This window comes from Harmonia axyridis, chromosome 2 (genome assembly GCF_914767665.1).
Source record: "Harmonia axyridis chromosome 2, icHarAxyr1.1, whole genome shotgun sequence".
NCBI classification, from domain to species: Eukaryota; Metazoa; Arthropoda; class Insecta; order Coleoptera; family Coccinellidae; genus Harmonia; species Harmonia axyridis.
The window spans coordinates 16,260,180-16,277,458 of record NC_059502.1 but is presented as its reverse complement, the minus strand read 5'-3'; the positions used below and the strand labels follow the sequence as shown (position 1 = coordinate 16,277,458).

Below are 17,279 nucleotides of genomic sequence, written 5' to 3'. Positions count from 1 at the left end.
AGGTCATAGAAGAAAATTTCCTACTAAAATTTTATGTATACGTGGAAAGCATTGGTGAAATGAGATATCCGAAATATTATGTGGCTAATCCGCGTGAAATGGAAATATAGTTTTGTTTTATTCGATTCAGGCGAAAAGCATAAGTGTTTTGTTCAATGGCAACTCTCCAACGATTCGCTGCCAATACATTTGTATATAGATTTAATGGTTCTCATGGTACGAGAGGAAAAGGATTTAATTTTCCCAATAGAAATATCTTATTTGTTGTTCAGAGTTTATCAATAAAAAGTTTCATTTTCAATAGCCTGTTAACTGGGCAGCTGACTATTGACAGTTGACAAGTAAAAACTGAAAGGATAGATGATTCAACAACGCATTGGAATTGTTGGAATTCACTACAAAATGAAAATATTACAGTCACAATTCACATAACTAAAGCACTTTCGGGTCGATGTGAAGCACCTTCTCGGCCGGCAATAATAAAACTGGTGGAAAAATTTGAGGGTTATTAGAGTGAAGAAAAAGAATCGTTTGCGTCGCTCAAGAACAACTGTCAATATTGCTGCTGTAGCACGTAGTGTTGATGAAACGCCAGGTTTGTTGATTCCTCGTCAATCTTGGAAATTAGGCTATGATAAATGATAATGATAATTATCGCAATTTGACACAATTCCTCGAATCAATCAGAATTGGCCACCAAGATTTTGTGATTGAACACCTTTACACTTTTTTCCCGTGAAAGTTAAGGTATATGCCAATGCTCCACAATCCATTCAACATAGAATTCGTTATCTAGTGCATACAGCATTCACAAATGTATGAATTGGTCATAGAAAATTCCATAGAAAGGATATGGCACAGCAACCGTAGGCGTAACGTTTGGTCATCTGGTTGATGTCGTTTTCCATCGTTAATGGTATACTTTACTCTGCACAATGAAATCAGCATTCATCGACTTCTCTTGAAATATACTGGGTTTTTCCTAATATCAAATCTCTCATTAGAAAACAATATTATTCATTATCTTCAGGGACTTATTGAAAAATTACGGAATATAATTTACAGGGTGAGCAAATAAGCGAGTATAAGCGAGTTAAGAGGCTATATCTCAGGATCCACACATCATAGAGACTGGCGATAAAAATTTTTAACACTGAAGTGTACAAGAAAACACACAGGAAATTGTTTTGAAGTTCATACCTCTACCGCTAGGGGGCGTAATAGCTACCATCGAGTAGAAAAATGAATTTTACTCGAAAATGTTTCATATGAAGTTAAAGAAAGAATGTAATCCTTGGAAAATTCTCTATCTTTTTGAATTGTCACTTTCGATTTTACGACATCAAATAAGGGTAGGTGATCGGGAGAAATCTGACTAATTGAAATGTCTGTAACTTCAGTTTGGCTCAACATTTTTGAGCAAATTAGATCTCTTCTGAAAGATAATATCTTGTTGATTGAGGATAAAATATACTCATGATAAATTTTTTTTGCTGCTTTCGATAGGGGACGCTATGTACTCATGATAATTTTTTTTTGCTGCTTTCGATAGGGAACGCTAAGTCAGAAGTTCATTGCTTTGTTCATTTTACTCCGAAATTTCAAATGTAATGATAGGATTTTCTTAACAGAAACAGAAATTCCATCAAATTTGCATGAAAAAACCTGGAGGTCGCAAAGCGATAGTTCCTAGGCGTTCTGAAGTTATGGCCGACAGAAGATATTCTTCAACTGATGCACTGCGAAATTCCAAAGTGTGTCTTTAAGTTCTGACAGAAACAGAAATCCCATCAAATTTGTATGAAAAAACCAAAAAGGCGCGAAGCGATAGCTATATATATATATATATATATATATATATATATACGAGAAGCACTGACGTGACGTCAGGAGATTTTGGACGTATGTTAATTCATAAACCAGTGTGTATTCTTGGACACCATATATATTGGCTTATGAAAGACGAGCGCTTAAAAGCTCCCAGCTTCACGTTAGTGCTTCACTCATTTTTTTCCCCGATTACCACGATCCTTCATTAAATCAAGTATATGATTCGGAAGAGAGACATTCTCCCCCGCTGAAAACTCTCCACAGTTGTTTTGTCTTCCTGCCAGTTTTTCAACGGACAATGATTTCATTTAATTTTCACCTTCGCCCAGGAACGAGGTCAACATCATCCTTCATTACGTGGTACGGTGGGAGATTTCATTGTATCTCAACGTTCTTTTGTCTTCCCGGCCAGAGTTTTTAGTGAAATGCGTGGCTAAATGGGGTTTTCGAATCAACCCGAAAAAGTGTGGGGCAAAGAGTGCGGATTACGGTTTTTTTTTCCTACGGAAAGGCAGGAGGAGATGGTGTTCAACTTGATACGAGAGTTGTTCATTGAATTGGCGGTTATTCGGGGGTAATTTTCTGAGGACTCTCCAATTACTGCGCGTGAGGCGGATGACAGTCGACGGCTCGAAATCGGTATGGAAAATTGGAGCTCTTGTTGCCAAAAATAGACGATGTGATAAATTTTTGTTATCGTGGTGTCATTCGATTTTAATCCAATAACGTATTCAAATCCTTTTTTTAGTAGTTATCCTTTGAGCAATATTGAAGAATGACTTATCACAATAATAGTATTTTTCACGGGATATCCAAATATGATTTTTCCAAAATCAGTTTTCTGCAAATTTGACTGGTTTTCAAAATGAGAGGGTCAAGGGACAATTTCTCACCAATTCTTTCTTCATTTGAACTTCCGGTTCTCCAAAAAATGAAATTTTTTTCTTTTGCAAGATATACTTTAGAATATTTTTCCATAGCTTCTGAATGCTCTATCGATTCTGAATCCAAATATGGAAATATAGTGAAAGTTTTATATTTATTCCATTCAAAATCAACCAGAGACAATTCAGATTTGATATTCTGAAAATATGACATTTTCAATAATTATTTGGTCGTCAAATTTCGAAGTTAATAGCTTAAATATAATGCATGAATTTTCATTCGAAGGTCTCAATATATTTATTCTTGAAAAATTATGTCCAAAATAATACTTCTTCATTCAAGAGTAAACATATTGAGAGCTTGGAATGAAAATTCAGGCTTTATATTTTCTATTCTATTATAATCATGAATGAAAACTTCAAAGTTTGTTAATCAAGTATTGATAAAACCATAGACAACATGGATGTAATTCCGAATATGGAATCTGAATTTTCTCAGGTTGATATTTCAATGTTCTTACAAATATAGTACTTTGGATTTGGTTTAAATTTCAATTTAAAATTTTCAAACAAAAATGTTTCCGAGTATTGCATACCGAAGAAAATTATATTTGACATCTCAAATTTCTACAATATGTGTTCTTGTCACCGAGACTACCCAATTTCGATGTCGGGGATGTGATACATTCCTCCCTTATCTCTTTCCGGTGGAAAGGAAATACTCATGATATACCTACCTACCAGGAATGCTATCCATCTTATTTTCGAAACTGCTGAATTCGACGACACATCCAGTCGCTGAATCGAAATGTAAATAAGAATATATCGTCTTGTTTCTGATTCACGAGGTGGTTATTTGTATATTTATTTTCTACTCCATATCACTTCGCAAAGTAGGAAAGGTCTCTGGCATGACAATTACCATTTTCTCCGAGTAAAGAAAATTTCAAGATGAAGCATTGAATTCATTGTGGTCAGTAACTTTATAATTTTAAAATAATAATAATAATCTCATATTATTCGTTAAATACCAATAAAACTTTCAATTGATTGGATGGTTCAATTTCAACGATACGTGAAAAATTAACATATACCATGTTTTTGTTTGAGAAAGAGAAAAAGCTCTAATCTACAAGAAACTACAGAATTTACCTTTCGTGCAGAAAGGCGATCTCAAAGACCAGGGTTTTTGTGGTTATCTTTCCCTGATTTCTAATGACGCTATCGAAACTCATGAAGTGCCTGGAGTTTCATTATAGCTATAAAATAATATCTTTGGAATAGAAACCATAGTATGCGATGATATTTTTGTACTGATTGAATAGACACAAATTTAAAAAAATAAAAGAAATTAGTTTTACGGCGTGCAGACAAATTTTCAACTCTGGAAAAACCTGCAACCCCCGAATCACTAGTTCTTCGCTCTACCAACTGAGCTAACGAGGAGATTGAAGATTCTCCGCAACGAGGAACTACTAATCCCAGAATCGAGTGTTAGTAGGTAATATCTTACGAAACTGTATAACAATTCGCAAGGATTGTGAAGTTTAGATGTCAGTAATCAAATAACGTCAGTGATCATCCTAATTCCATTTTACCATTCATCTAGCGTCGTCGAATTTTTTCGACTTCAGCTTATTTTCAGGTATCTGAAACCTCCGACCAACCGGAAAAATTGAGCCAAATAGTAATAATACGAAAATGATTGTGTATTTTCTTATATTTATCTCACAGACGTTACAATCACTTTCGTATTACAAAAATGAATATTATTATTCACTCCTAAGTTCATACTTACACACAATAATATTAAACTGAAACACTTTACGGTCCAAAATTTGATCCGATTATTCAATTCAGAAACATCAATGTATAGTGCTTTCGAATGTCTCGCTTGAATTGAATATAATATGTACGGGTTGATTCTAAGAATACAATAGTATATACGTACACAAAATAAATTGAGAAAAAGCAATAATGATAATTGCAATAAAAATTTAGAGTATTATTCCAGCTCAGAAGAATTGACGTTGATACCTAAAGATTCTGTAGTCAATATTAGAAAGAAAGACGGGACCAAATATAAAGAAGCATTAGTAAAGACAATGTGGAACGTTTTGTGCAAACTCTAGCAAACAAGTACTATAATGACTATAACATTATGATTGACCCGTTCCACAATATAGCATTTAAATCAACCCAAGATGCCCAAGATTCAATGATAAATAGATCATCTATAATAAAGGAGCGACGAATTTAATTTTCAGTTGAATTTCATTAATTTTTTCGTCAAAAAATGTTTGTCCGAATATTCCTCAAGCATTAACAAATGCCTCATAATTTAATGCCCGCCACTCACGAACCGTTTCTTCCAGCGTTTGGTAGCAAGCGTCGAAGAGATTCCAGTCAGACAGCTCGGGACACGGCCGTACGAGTGTAAATCAGAGTATGAACTTGACTGCCCGACTGGAATCTCTTCGACGCTTGCTACCAAACGCTGGAAGAAACGCTTCGTGAGTGGCGGGCATTATGATAAATTTCACAAGCTCGTACAATGCTAACTGTTATCAAGTAACGAGCTTTCGATTGGCAAAAAATTATCTATTATCAACGTCCTAGGGATATTACCACTGAAAACATCACCTAATGGTAGCTCAACCAGCTACTACAGTTCACTCCGTACATTTCGCAAACAGAAATTCGAATCGCTTATTAGATCTCCGATATCAGAGTCGAGCAGAACTGAAATCTAATAGGATAGCACTGCTCCATCTCGAATGTATATACCTATTCCGTGAAATTTTACTACAACTGCACGTATAGCGCATTTGACCTCTGAGCGGTAATCGAATTTTAAACCTCGGAACAGTAATGCACCCGCCATTAACAGATATTATTAAATCAAAATACGCTTACCATTCGCTCTCGATGAAAGCCGTACTATCTGCGGACGCATTATTATTGAACTAATAGTTTCGTTAAGGATGTCCTCGACTTAACTCCCGTCATTGGTCCAGTTATGGTACATGCGAATGCATATGGATCAACGGAATATCCCTGGAATTCCTATAATCAGTATAACCGAAGGGCGTGCTCCAAATCTCGTGCGAATAGGTCTTATCGTTCTGAGAGGACGTATTACCAAGAACAATGAGCGAACGAATTTTGTTTAGTCCATTATGGTATTTATTTTCAAGAATCAATCTTTGGAATCGTAGAAGCTGAAAAATATCAACCCCGCCCCTGAAATCTTCATGTTAGGCTTTGTATTACAGGGTGCTTCAAAAACTCTATCACAAACTTTGATGACTTTTTCCAATATTTGTGGCCGTATATCGGCAATAATACGGCGAATGTTGTCTTCCAGATAGTCAAGGGTTTGTGGCTTATCCGCATAGACCAATGACTTTACATAGCCCCACAAAAAGTAGTCTAGCGGTGTTAAATCACAAGATCTTGGAGGCCAATTCACAGGTCCAAAACGTGAAATTAGGCGGTTACCAAACGTGTCTTTCAATAAATCGATTGTGGCACGAGCTGTGTGACATGTTGCGCCGTCTCGTTGAAACCACAGCTCCTGGACATCATGGTTGTTCAATTCAGGAATGAAAAAGTTGGTAATCATGGCTCTATACCGATCACCATTGGCTGTAACGTTCTGGCCATCATCGTTTTTGAAGAAGTACGGACCAATGATTCCACCAGCCCATAAAGCGCACCAAACAGTCAGTTTTTCTGGATGTAACGGTGTTTCGACATACACTTGAGGATTAGCTTCACTCCAAATGCGGCAGTTTTGTTTGTTGACGTAGCCATTCAACCAGAAGTGCGCTTCATCGCTAATGGACGTAGCGCGCGATACGTATTTCGCACAGAACCATTATTTTCGAAATGAAATTGCACTATTTGCAAGCGTTTTTCAGGCGTGAGTCTAATGATGATAAATTGCCAAACCAAACTGAAAATAAGTCACTCGAAAACTCTTGAATCGGTCGCCATCTTGAACAGTAAGGCAATTCAAAGTTATATACCTCGAAAAAGAACACCCTATTAAAAAGCCTCCTGGATATTCATGCCAGATTTCAAGAGGTTCACATCATCAGAACCCCTCATCTATAAGAAATAACCAACAACAATGATATTACAATAAATCACATATCAAATATACAGTCCAATGATTTCTAAGAGATGAATGAGCCCTCCAAAGCTGCTGAGAGCAAGTTTTTTTTTAATTATCGTGTGTTTTCTTCTTCGTTTATCTAATCTTGAACTATTGAGTCCAATGAAACCCCTCAATTGAAAAATAACATATGTTTTCAATTAAAAATCACACTCCATTCCGTAAAATAAGCACTTATTTAAATCTGTACTGTAATCCATTCGTATAAGCATCATTTCCAACGCACATTGTTATGTGAACGTATCCTAATCAAAACATTACACAACGCACAACAAAGCGTCGGTTGCGACAGACATTTTTAGATGCTCTTCTCTAGATCATCTGAACAGGCACGGATGATTGAAATATATCACCACCCCCCTATCAACTCCACTACTCCTCAAGTCAATCCACGAACGAAAGTAGCAATAAAACACATCCTACTGATACTTTCGGGGTATGAACGAGATATATTCCATAGTGAAATTTAATATACAAAAGGGGCTTAACTACAACCAGGGCATTTAATGCCGGTTTCACGGAGATTAGCAGGAATTACATGAACGACAGTTGAGTCCCTCAACCTTACCCATATTATGTGGCGTTGTTATGGGGGAAGTTTTTCCCTACTGGGCTGTTGCGACAAATGTTTATGCGGAGCTCTGAGCTATATCGAAATCAGGGGAGTAATATTATCCTTCGCGAGGGGCGGGAATTCTCGTAAAATCATTTCGGACGGCTTATTATCACGGAAAAGCGCTTCTAGATCAACGGCAGATGTTCGAGTTTCGGATTTTACGCTTCTGTGCCTTTCCAATAACAGTAAGTGAGTAATTGTCATAGTTTTTTCATTAAATTCTTCATAGATTTTTCGAGCGCTCCTCTACGAACTGCCGCGGCTGAATACTTTAATGGGAAAAAACTGACTAGGGGTTTCGCAAATGTGGCAATTCAAAATTTTTCCTACAACTGCTATGGAAAATAGCGTATTCTTCACAGCTTACTCAATTTGAAAACTATGTATTGCACATACTGTGGGAAATATTATTCCCCACGGCACTTTGCCCACACCTTGCTTGGTAGACCAATGAAATTGGGCTTTTGAGTCGTTTCTATGGAAACGCAATAAATCAGCACACGAAGTCCATTTTGATTTGAATCAAGTCCAGTACTTGAATTATTGAAATTTGTGCAGTTGTAGGAAAAGTATAGTGTGCAACATGTGGAGAATAGTATATTGTGCAATAAGTGGGGAAAGTCCAACTTTTCTCGCGAGTGTGAAAGCAAACACACAAGCGAGAAAAGGACTTTCTCCACATGTTGCACACTATACTTTTCCTACAACTGCACAAATTTCAATAATTCAAGTAATGGACTTGATTCAAATCAAAATGGCCTTCGTTGACAGTATGTGCTTATTTATTGCGTTTCCATAGAAACGACTCAAAAGCGCAATTTCATTGGTCTACCAAGCCAGGTGTGGGAAAAGTGCCGTGGAGAATAATATTTCCAACAGTATGAGCAATACATAGTTTTGAAATTGAGTAAGCTGTGAAGAATACCTTTTCATAGCAGTTGTAGAAAAAGCCTTTTTCTCGCTCGTGTGTTTGTGCGAGAAAAGTAGGACTTTCCCCACTTGTTGCACAATATACTATTGTGTTCCTATATGTATTCCGAAAATACAGGTTCGATCCAAGTGAAAATGCATTTGGATGCAGAATATCGAATAAAAACTCAAAAGTTTCCTATTGAATGCGTCGTCAGAGTTATAAAAATTCAAACAGGATATTGAAAAAAGAAAGAAAGCCCTGATGTGAAGTCAGGAGCTTATGAACAATAGTTCCTTTATGCCTCAATTGGGCTCTTAAAAATCACATATAGATATTTATGTGGCCTCCAAAGGCGCAATTGGCGAATTGAAGAACTCTCAAAAGTCCCGAATCACGTAAGTGCTTTCCGTGTTCATAACTCAGTCAAAAAATTCAAGAAGAATATTGAAAAAAATTCCCAACATTTTCGTAAGCACAGAGCCGATAGAGTTGGACGTTTATATAAAATAACTATGTTACATAATTTAATCTGATAGCGTTTCAGTTCCATAAAAAACTCCAGTAGAAAAGCGAAAAAATTATTTATGTAACAAAATATCCGACCCAGTTTAGATTTTAAAAGTAAATATAAAATAGAAAATTATGAAATTCAAGGAAAACATCGAAATGGAATAAAGGAACAAACTTTTTTTTTTTTCTCTTTTAGAAGGCACATTGTCTGTTCAATTCTGGTTTCCTCCTCATGTGTTTGCTTCCTGAGATGTAGATTACCTACTATCTCGCCATTGTTTTGGTCTTCTTCAATGAGGTCAGGCCATCCTGCATGGACTCATTTGGTAGATGTGATGCTTCCATTACCTTCTTCTACCTCTGATCCACCTCACAACATCGTCTGTTTGGCGCTTTTTTGCCTATCGTTCAATGTATATCCTGTGATTGTCCTCAAGGTCTTTATCTCGGTTGTTCTTAAGATTCTCTTTGTCACAGATGTTTTAGCTCTTGTTTCCGCGTCATATAACTGGTCTTACACATGTTTTGTATATTTTCGATTTACATTCTGTACTCAGATATTTGTTCTTCCAGATTAGATATTTCAGATGTCATCATATGGCAGCGGCTCTATTAGTCTGTTTCCTCACTTCATCTTCTAGGAAACCTGAGCTTGTCATTCTGCATCCAAGGTATTCAAATGACAGCTTGTCTAATGATGCTGTTTTCCAGTGCAAGCTTGCATCGTACCTGCTCTCTTGCTATAGTCATGGATTGGGTCTTTTGATTGGAGATTTTCTGCCTGGGGGGAATGAGTAGCCAACAATTTTCACACCTCGGATAAAGGAGGAGGGTTCTAGGTACGGTTGGCTAACTTCCTGAAGAAAAACAACCGAAAGCTCAAAGTACCGGTGACAAGGCCTCGGAACCAGGACTGATTGTAAAATCAGTTATCCGTAAGGATATTATTATTATTATTAATATTTGAACTGGGGTCGTTTTGCTTCGGTAAGCCTTCCGGGAACTGCGACCATGCAGATCTTTTGTTCACTACCCTACTCATTCATAGAAACCCAGGGAGGTCGTCAACGACGTCAATAAAATTGACAACCTCCCTAGGGGCCTTGGCCATTACCTCTCTGGTATCCAGGACCGGCTTGCCCATGTGAATGGTTCTTAGGCCAGCCAGCTCTGGACACTTGCATATCAAGTGTTCAGCCGTTTCTACATCCGATCCACAGAGCCTGCAAATCTCGTCTGCTGACTTACCCATACGGTACAAATGATGTTTGTACCGACAGTGCCCCGTCAGCAGTCCCACCATCACCCGAAGCTCGGCTCGTGACAGCTTCCAGAACTTTTTGGCGTAGGTAGGTTAAATCGTCACGAATTTCTTTGCCTGAGCAAGTCCAGTGTTAGTCCAGTGGATTGTCCTACTGTTCAACTCCCATAGCTGGACCGCAGTTTTGTATTGGTCTTTTCCTATCCCACAGAAAGGAGGTCCAGCCTTAACCTTGATGCACTTTTTGCAAGCTCGTCCGCTCTCGCATTTACTTCAACCCCACAGTGGCCTGTATCCGTAAGGATAACTACCTAAGGAAGAAAAAACAATGACGCGAAACAGGAACTTTTGAACGCTCGTTCCTTCAAGCGCTAACTGCACCTTCGCAGTCCACAGATCTCCCGAAAATCTCCATGGATGATAAAATCCTCCACACGCGATAAATATCCAACGTGCCACGCTACGTGACAGAACTTGTGCCGACCTGTCTCAACACGTGGTCATATCTGGATCCTTATCAATTATTCACGCTTCGCGTTGCACGCATAAACGTGTGCGCGCTGGGTCTTCCCCGCGGGGAACCCCATCACGCGTTTTAGCACGGGTCATCGGATATAGCCGAGGAGCTTTGTCGCAGCTATATCCCTCCTTAAATCGGTATCGGTCAACAAGGACGAGGCACTTCATGACGTTTTCGGGATTAGCGGAGACAGTCGGATCCTGTGACACGGACGGATAGAAACGAAAGTGGACATTGATATCGGTCATTGACTCTTCGGAACACAAAGGAGGTAGTAGCGTCGGGATGATCGAATTTACCTCATTAGCCTCCGGCGATATCTGATTCGATAAGGATCCGTTTTGTTTGGGGACTTAAATATTTCAGGTGATGTCGGAGTCGAGAAATGAAAAATTCAAGAGGAGCACTGATGTCGATTCGGAACCCTCGTTCTTTCTGATCGACGCTTTTTAGGTTCTCAATGCCTGTCATCTGCCCCCTCTCGTTGTTCTGCGAAAAATAACAAATAACAAATGTATTGGTTGTTTGGAGTATCTCGTTTTCGTGGGGATTATTAGAACACTGATAGACAAGAGACGACAACTTCATTGTGGCACAGCACACAGGAAACATCCTTGAACACTCTAGTAACTCAACTGGTCATCACCTCGTAAATTACTTCACTGAACTCTCCTTTTCTCAATTTTATACCTAGCTTACAAACATATAATCATATTGTACACCGTGAATTTCTTCTTCCTTTTCTTATTCTCCAAGCCTGCGCAATGGTACCATGGTACATGCACACTAATTAGGGTAGGGCAAAGATATTCTCTATTGTATCTTTCTGCGAATCTTAAGAACGAGAAAGTTGTATGCAGGAACATTTATATTGAGTATTCTGACGACAAATTCGGCTAAACACAGACATTAAGTCTAATTGCTGTTTTAGCCACAGTAGTGAATGTAAGATATATTATTTTGTCAACTGAAAAGAACTGAATGTTGTCAATTTTTGATATTTTTATTGGATTTCCTTCATCAAGTAGACTCAATTAACTTTTATAAATAAGTATCATGCTTTCAAGGTGCATAATAACCATTCAAGAGTATTTTTATTGTTCATTTGGAGAAAAGTGGAAATATCAAGATCTAGAACAATACTATTTAGTGGCACAATTCGAAAAAAATTGCTCAATTCGTTTCTAAAAAAATCATTATAGATTTACCCACAAAATGTCATGAATGATTAGGAAAACATAATAAGTCTTCTCCGTCCTACGTGAATCTGATTATAACTATTTCTAGTTTTGGTTCTTGTAGCATCGAACACACTAAACTCTAAAGATATACACAGACTATTCCGGCAGTAAAATGAGATATGTCACGAAGATCAATAAAAAGACTTAACACAAAAATTCGAATTCAAACTTTCATATACATATGTATAATTATGTACCTACGCTTCCTTATATATTCACGTTCTTGCGCTGTCTTCATTTCAATTTCCGCGAAAGATGTTACAATATACATGCCCTAGTCTGACTTGAAGCCGACAAAAAAATGACAATAAAGACTCTCTGAAAGAATCAACGAAGCTGGAAAAAATTGGACCTAATGATATTCATACGACTGTCAGGTATGCTTTTTTTATGGAGCACATAATATATTTCAGATAGAATTTCAGCTGATTCGCCTTGAAGCAGTGCAAGTCTTTTTTGGGGCTATATTCACGTTTTGTGCGTTTCTTGTATGTGATTTCTGAGTACGCAATGGTGGTTTTCAGGAAAGTTTGAATGATTTAGGTCTCTTCGGAGTAGACTCAGTAGTCAATTTTCCAAATCCTATAGTATTATTCAGAAATGTTTTCTGAGCACAAAAAAATGGACATTTTCAAATTCCACAAATTTATATCACTTGGGAGTTTCAACAATCAAGAGCCATAAACAAGCATTTGTTTTCATAATTGATGGAACCGTTTCATGCAGCAGCAATACGCTTGAGGTTGTAATTCAATGCTGTTCAAAATGCCCAACTTTCCAATGACCTTTCTATAGGTAAAAATGAATATGTTCAAATTTTCACATTGCCTAGCATCTACCATGGGAAATGCGAGATTCCTCGGATCATTTTAACAAAAAATGTTCCATGAACATGGGCCTGCAAACGCTCTATTTTCGAGAAAAAGGGTTTTTTGTTTTTTTCGAAATATCGGTAGCAGATAGACACAACTACAAAGTTTCTTTCAACATATTTCTAAACTACCATTACCTGGTTAACCAAAAAAAAAAAATTCTGAAGACAAGAAACGAGCACTGTTGAAGAAAAAATATCGCTCCGTAGAGTTTCATTCAGAATTAGCATTTCATATGATGAAATCTTCGAATTGTAATATCTCTGCCAAATTTGAGTTGAAGAAAGATATTTAAGTTAAAGAAAGATGCCATGAGAAAAAAAAATTAAAAGAAATTGAACATTAACACTCTATTTTGAAAACAAAGCGTTTACTGGCTTATGTTCATATGACTTTTTATCTTAAAATGATCCGAGTAATCTCTCATTCACCTTTACCTCCAATTTAGGAACACTCTCAATAATTTACCATATTTGGTAGTCAACACCAAGTGTCTCATTGCTACTGTTTGAGCTATTTTTTTCTAGGCGAGGACATTCCCCTCGATCCACCGCCGCTACACTCAATATCACAGCGAACAGAAGTTGGAACTAAAATAAATTCGTCGCTAACTGCCTACCCTATGAGAGCTTATGCACAGACCCATTAATCTTTGGCCTAATGCATCAAGCCAACCTAGCGCTGTCTGGAGTAGTGCAAATTGCCATTTTATCATCTGGATTAGCAGAATTCGGCTCGCTCTTGTTTTTCCATCTCTGAGTGATCGACCTCTGATTAAAACGGAGGTTTCGAGTTGAATAATATCAATATTTTCTTGGTGAAAACAAGTTACGAATAAAGCTGTTTGTAGTGGCTTGATGAAGGATTATTTCAATGAAATTTGATTTGAGTACACTCTCAATATTTCATAGATCCAAAGCTACTATTGGAGTGGCAAAGGATAATTAATAAATGAGACAATTCGTTTTGATCTGGGTTTCTGAAACTCGAGAATCAAAGGAAGCGAAGGGGCTAAAACATTTGCCAGAAAGGAAGCACGAACGCCATTTACTGGACCGGAACCTTCTTGCGGTATAGAAAAATGTAGTATGTAATTAGAAAGAGATTCTTCGAAAAGAATTCAGTTCTCAGAAAATTCTAGAGCTCCTTATTGGATTCCTTTCAAAGCACTGCCACCTCAAGAACCACCTAATGTGACCAAGGCTATCAGAAACTGACGAGTGCGTATTCTTTGGAGACAAGGAAGAAACTCCTTATCACCTGATCACATAAGGGTCCGCCATTATAAGCTTACGCCAAAACTGCTTCGGACGAGAAAATTGTAGCCATCCAAGATACTTGAGTTCATTAGAACTCGGGAACTGGAAGGCGAGCTGTAACTAATACAGTAGTGAGAACAGCTCGTAATCAGCAATCATGTAGATGGCACTGCATGAATTTTAGTTTCAACAAATATGAGGTTTACGAATAACATGCGTATCTAAATTTAAATTCCTGGAATTTTCATATCTTCCTACTAGCATTGAAAGAATATAAAATGAACTATTATGATGATGATCTTCGTTCATGAAAGATCATAACCTGTTAATTTTTAATAGGTTATGATCGTTTATGAACGGAAGACATACATTGGTAGTGTATTTTATCTAACACAAGCTAAAATGAATCATTTCACCTAGTTATACAGGGTGGCCACTTTTTCAATGGGATTGTATTGGTAACTTTTAAACCATAAGAGTTAGAAGGTCGATCAAATGGAGAAAAAGTTGCATGCATAGAAGCATTATCAAGCAGTTCAAACAAATCGAAATTATCAGGGCCGGTTATTGAGATATCATAAGAAAGGTAAATTCTGTCATTTTGATTTTTCTTTTTTTCCCACTTTATTTCAAATATCATCAAAAAATGTTACAGGAATTTTTTATTCGACAGTAAATTGTTCTCAATTTGACGTAATCAGATTTCGTATCCAACGTTTCGTACTCTCTGGGCCACCCTCAACCTCATTTTTTTCAATACGGACCTGTACAATCCCATTGAAAAAGTGGCCACCCTGTATACAAGAATTTATGAATTTATGGAAATGTGTATGAACTTTGTTTTGAATAGTCATCTGAATATCATGAATTCCCAATGCTCTAGTTTTCAATTTTGAGAAGTTATGAAATATTAGTATATTTCAATATTCTGTCAGAAACTTTCACTTTGAGTTAAGATACCCTTGATCAAAAATATTCACGAGTCCCTACTGCAATAGATTCAGAAGTATAAAAGAATTTCAAAAGCCATAACTTATGGACGAAAGGCAGATTGTTCCCGACAGATTGGATATAATTTCAACACTAACCTGTCTGTTGCGTCTCCTTCGGCTCTAGCTATGCCCCCCGCATGACTGAACACATAAATCCTGGACATGTCCCTGTACCACTTGACGCTGTGCAACGCACCGCACTGTTTCGTGTCGACGGTACAAGGTAAAGCCACTGTCGTTCCAACGTACGCGTTGAAGGAAGATTCACCAGCAGCTGCAACAATAAAAATTTTATTGAATTGACTTGTCATATGCTCACGAGACTTTCTTTTACATGTAAAAAGTAAGTTAATCGTTTTTCACATTTGAGAAGAAGGCAGAAATGATAAAATACCGCTGTATGCTTTAAACTATAAGAAAGCTATTTCTCATTCTTTAGTTCCAACTAGACCTTTTCATTACGCCAAAAGTCAACTAGAAACTAGTAGGGAGTTGATATATTCCCAGCTAAATCATGGTTATAAATGAATTTCTCATGGAGTAGTCCTAGTCAACTCAATTGGACGTCTATCTGGTCGAAAACAAATTGAAAAGATTTAAAACTCACACGTTAGAATCAAGGTTTCAATACGTTATATACTTCATTAATTGCAAAAATCCTCGATATAGCTCTTCAATATTGTCATGGCTCATTCGAAAAATATCTATTCAATAGATTCGAATATGAAGTTGAACCTAATATTTTTGTCAAAATTTCAGTAGTAATAATTAGGTTTTAAAGCCATTTCATAACCGAAATCTGAAACAATAATTGATTGAACTCACTACGTTTAAATTTCGAAAACATCATCAATAAAGATTATTACAGGAGAGGATCATTTGGCTGGCGGAAATCTAATTTGAGGCTGAGCCACAGAGAACTCGGTGTCATAGAAAGTGAGTTGTCCTCGATCAGTTCCATTTCTTAGCTCAACTCCACCAACGATGAGGATGTAATAAAGTAATGGACCAAGAAGTCAAATCAAGTAGGTACTCAAAACCTGGCGTTCAACAAACAAAGTGTTCCTCCTTTGTGATCTTGCAAAAATTGTATCTATGTACAAATATAACTATAACATTTAACGAATTCACCTATATATCAATATTTCTTCCATTTGGGAGAGTTTCAATCAAAAATTTTCGAAATGTGAAAATTTCCTCATTATGAATTATTGTTCATTCAATAATATGATGTATCAACTCCAATACTACTTATCAAGAATAAATTAATGTTCAGAGATTTTCGATGAACTCTGTTCAAATATAGAATACCTACATCAGTTATTGTTCAAAGGCATGTTGAGAAACAATAAAGGCAAAGTAAATTTTCACCTCAAATTCATCTTTCATCGAATCGTGTGCAAATCACCAGTCTTTCCATCCAAAAATCAATATCATCATAAATTCGGAATAAAACATGAATTCGCACTGATCTACTATGCACATGGAATGCAGTTGAAGTTCTCACGGAAGTGATAGTTTGAACAGAAAACATTTCAAATTCTAGTTGACATGCAACACAGATCCGATATGCAAACTTTTAATGGCTTATGAAATGGGCAGAAGTATTATTATTGTCACTCACCTCGCACCGAACTAGAGCACATGAGCAACAGAAAAACCAACACAGTCCTCTCACAAAACATTCTCGTTATCCTGTGTGATCAGTAGGAAACTTTTGGTAGAATAAACAACATAAAGCAAATAGTATCATGACTGTCAACCTATCTTGACTGCGACAGAAATCTATTTTCTGTGGTTCATTCTTAAACATCGAATAATTAAAAGAAATCAACCTTTTCGTTATAATACAGATCATAATATTCTACAATCTGATATGGATATTCGTATTGTACAGGGTGGGCAAATAAGCGAGGTAAGCGGCTATATCTCAGGATCCACTCATCGTAGAGACTTGCGGTAAAAAATTTTACCACTAAAGTAAACAAAAGAAAACACTGGAAATTATTTTGAAGTTCATACCTCCACCGCTAGGGGGCGTAATAGCTATCGTCGAGTAGAAAAATGCATTTTACTCGAAAAATTTTCATATTAAGTTGGAAAAAAAAATATCATCACTGTAAACCTTGGAAAATTCTCTATCTGTTTGAATTGTCACTTTCGATTTTGCGACATCGAATGAGGGTGAGGGAAAGATAGAA

At 36.9% G+C, this 17,279-nt stretch overlaps 1 protein-coding gene across 1 annotated transcript in view; it reads right to left on the bottom strand.

The window, feature by feature from the left end:
* Positions 1-16,865, bottom strand: part of LOC123673787 — a gene marked incomplete in the record, with an annotated part of 335,142 nt that extends 318,277 nt beyond the window's left edge. The window contains 2 exon segments of the mRNA XM_045608469.1: positions 15,175-15,352; positions 16,703-16,865. Of these exon segments, the coding sequence (XP_045464425.1) occupies positions 15,175-15,352; positions 16,703-16,763 (239 nt within the window).
* Between the last annotated feature and the right edge of the window lie 414 nt (positions 16,866-17,279).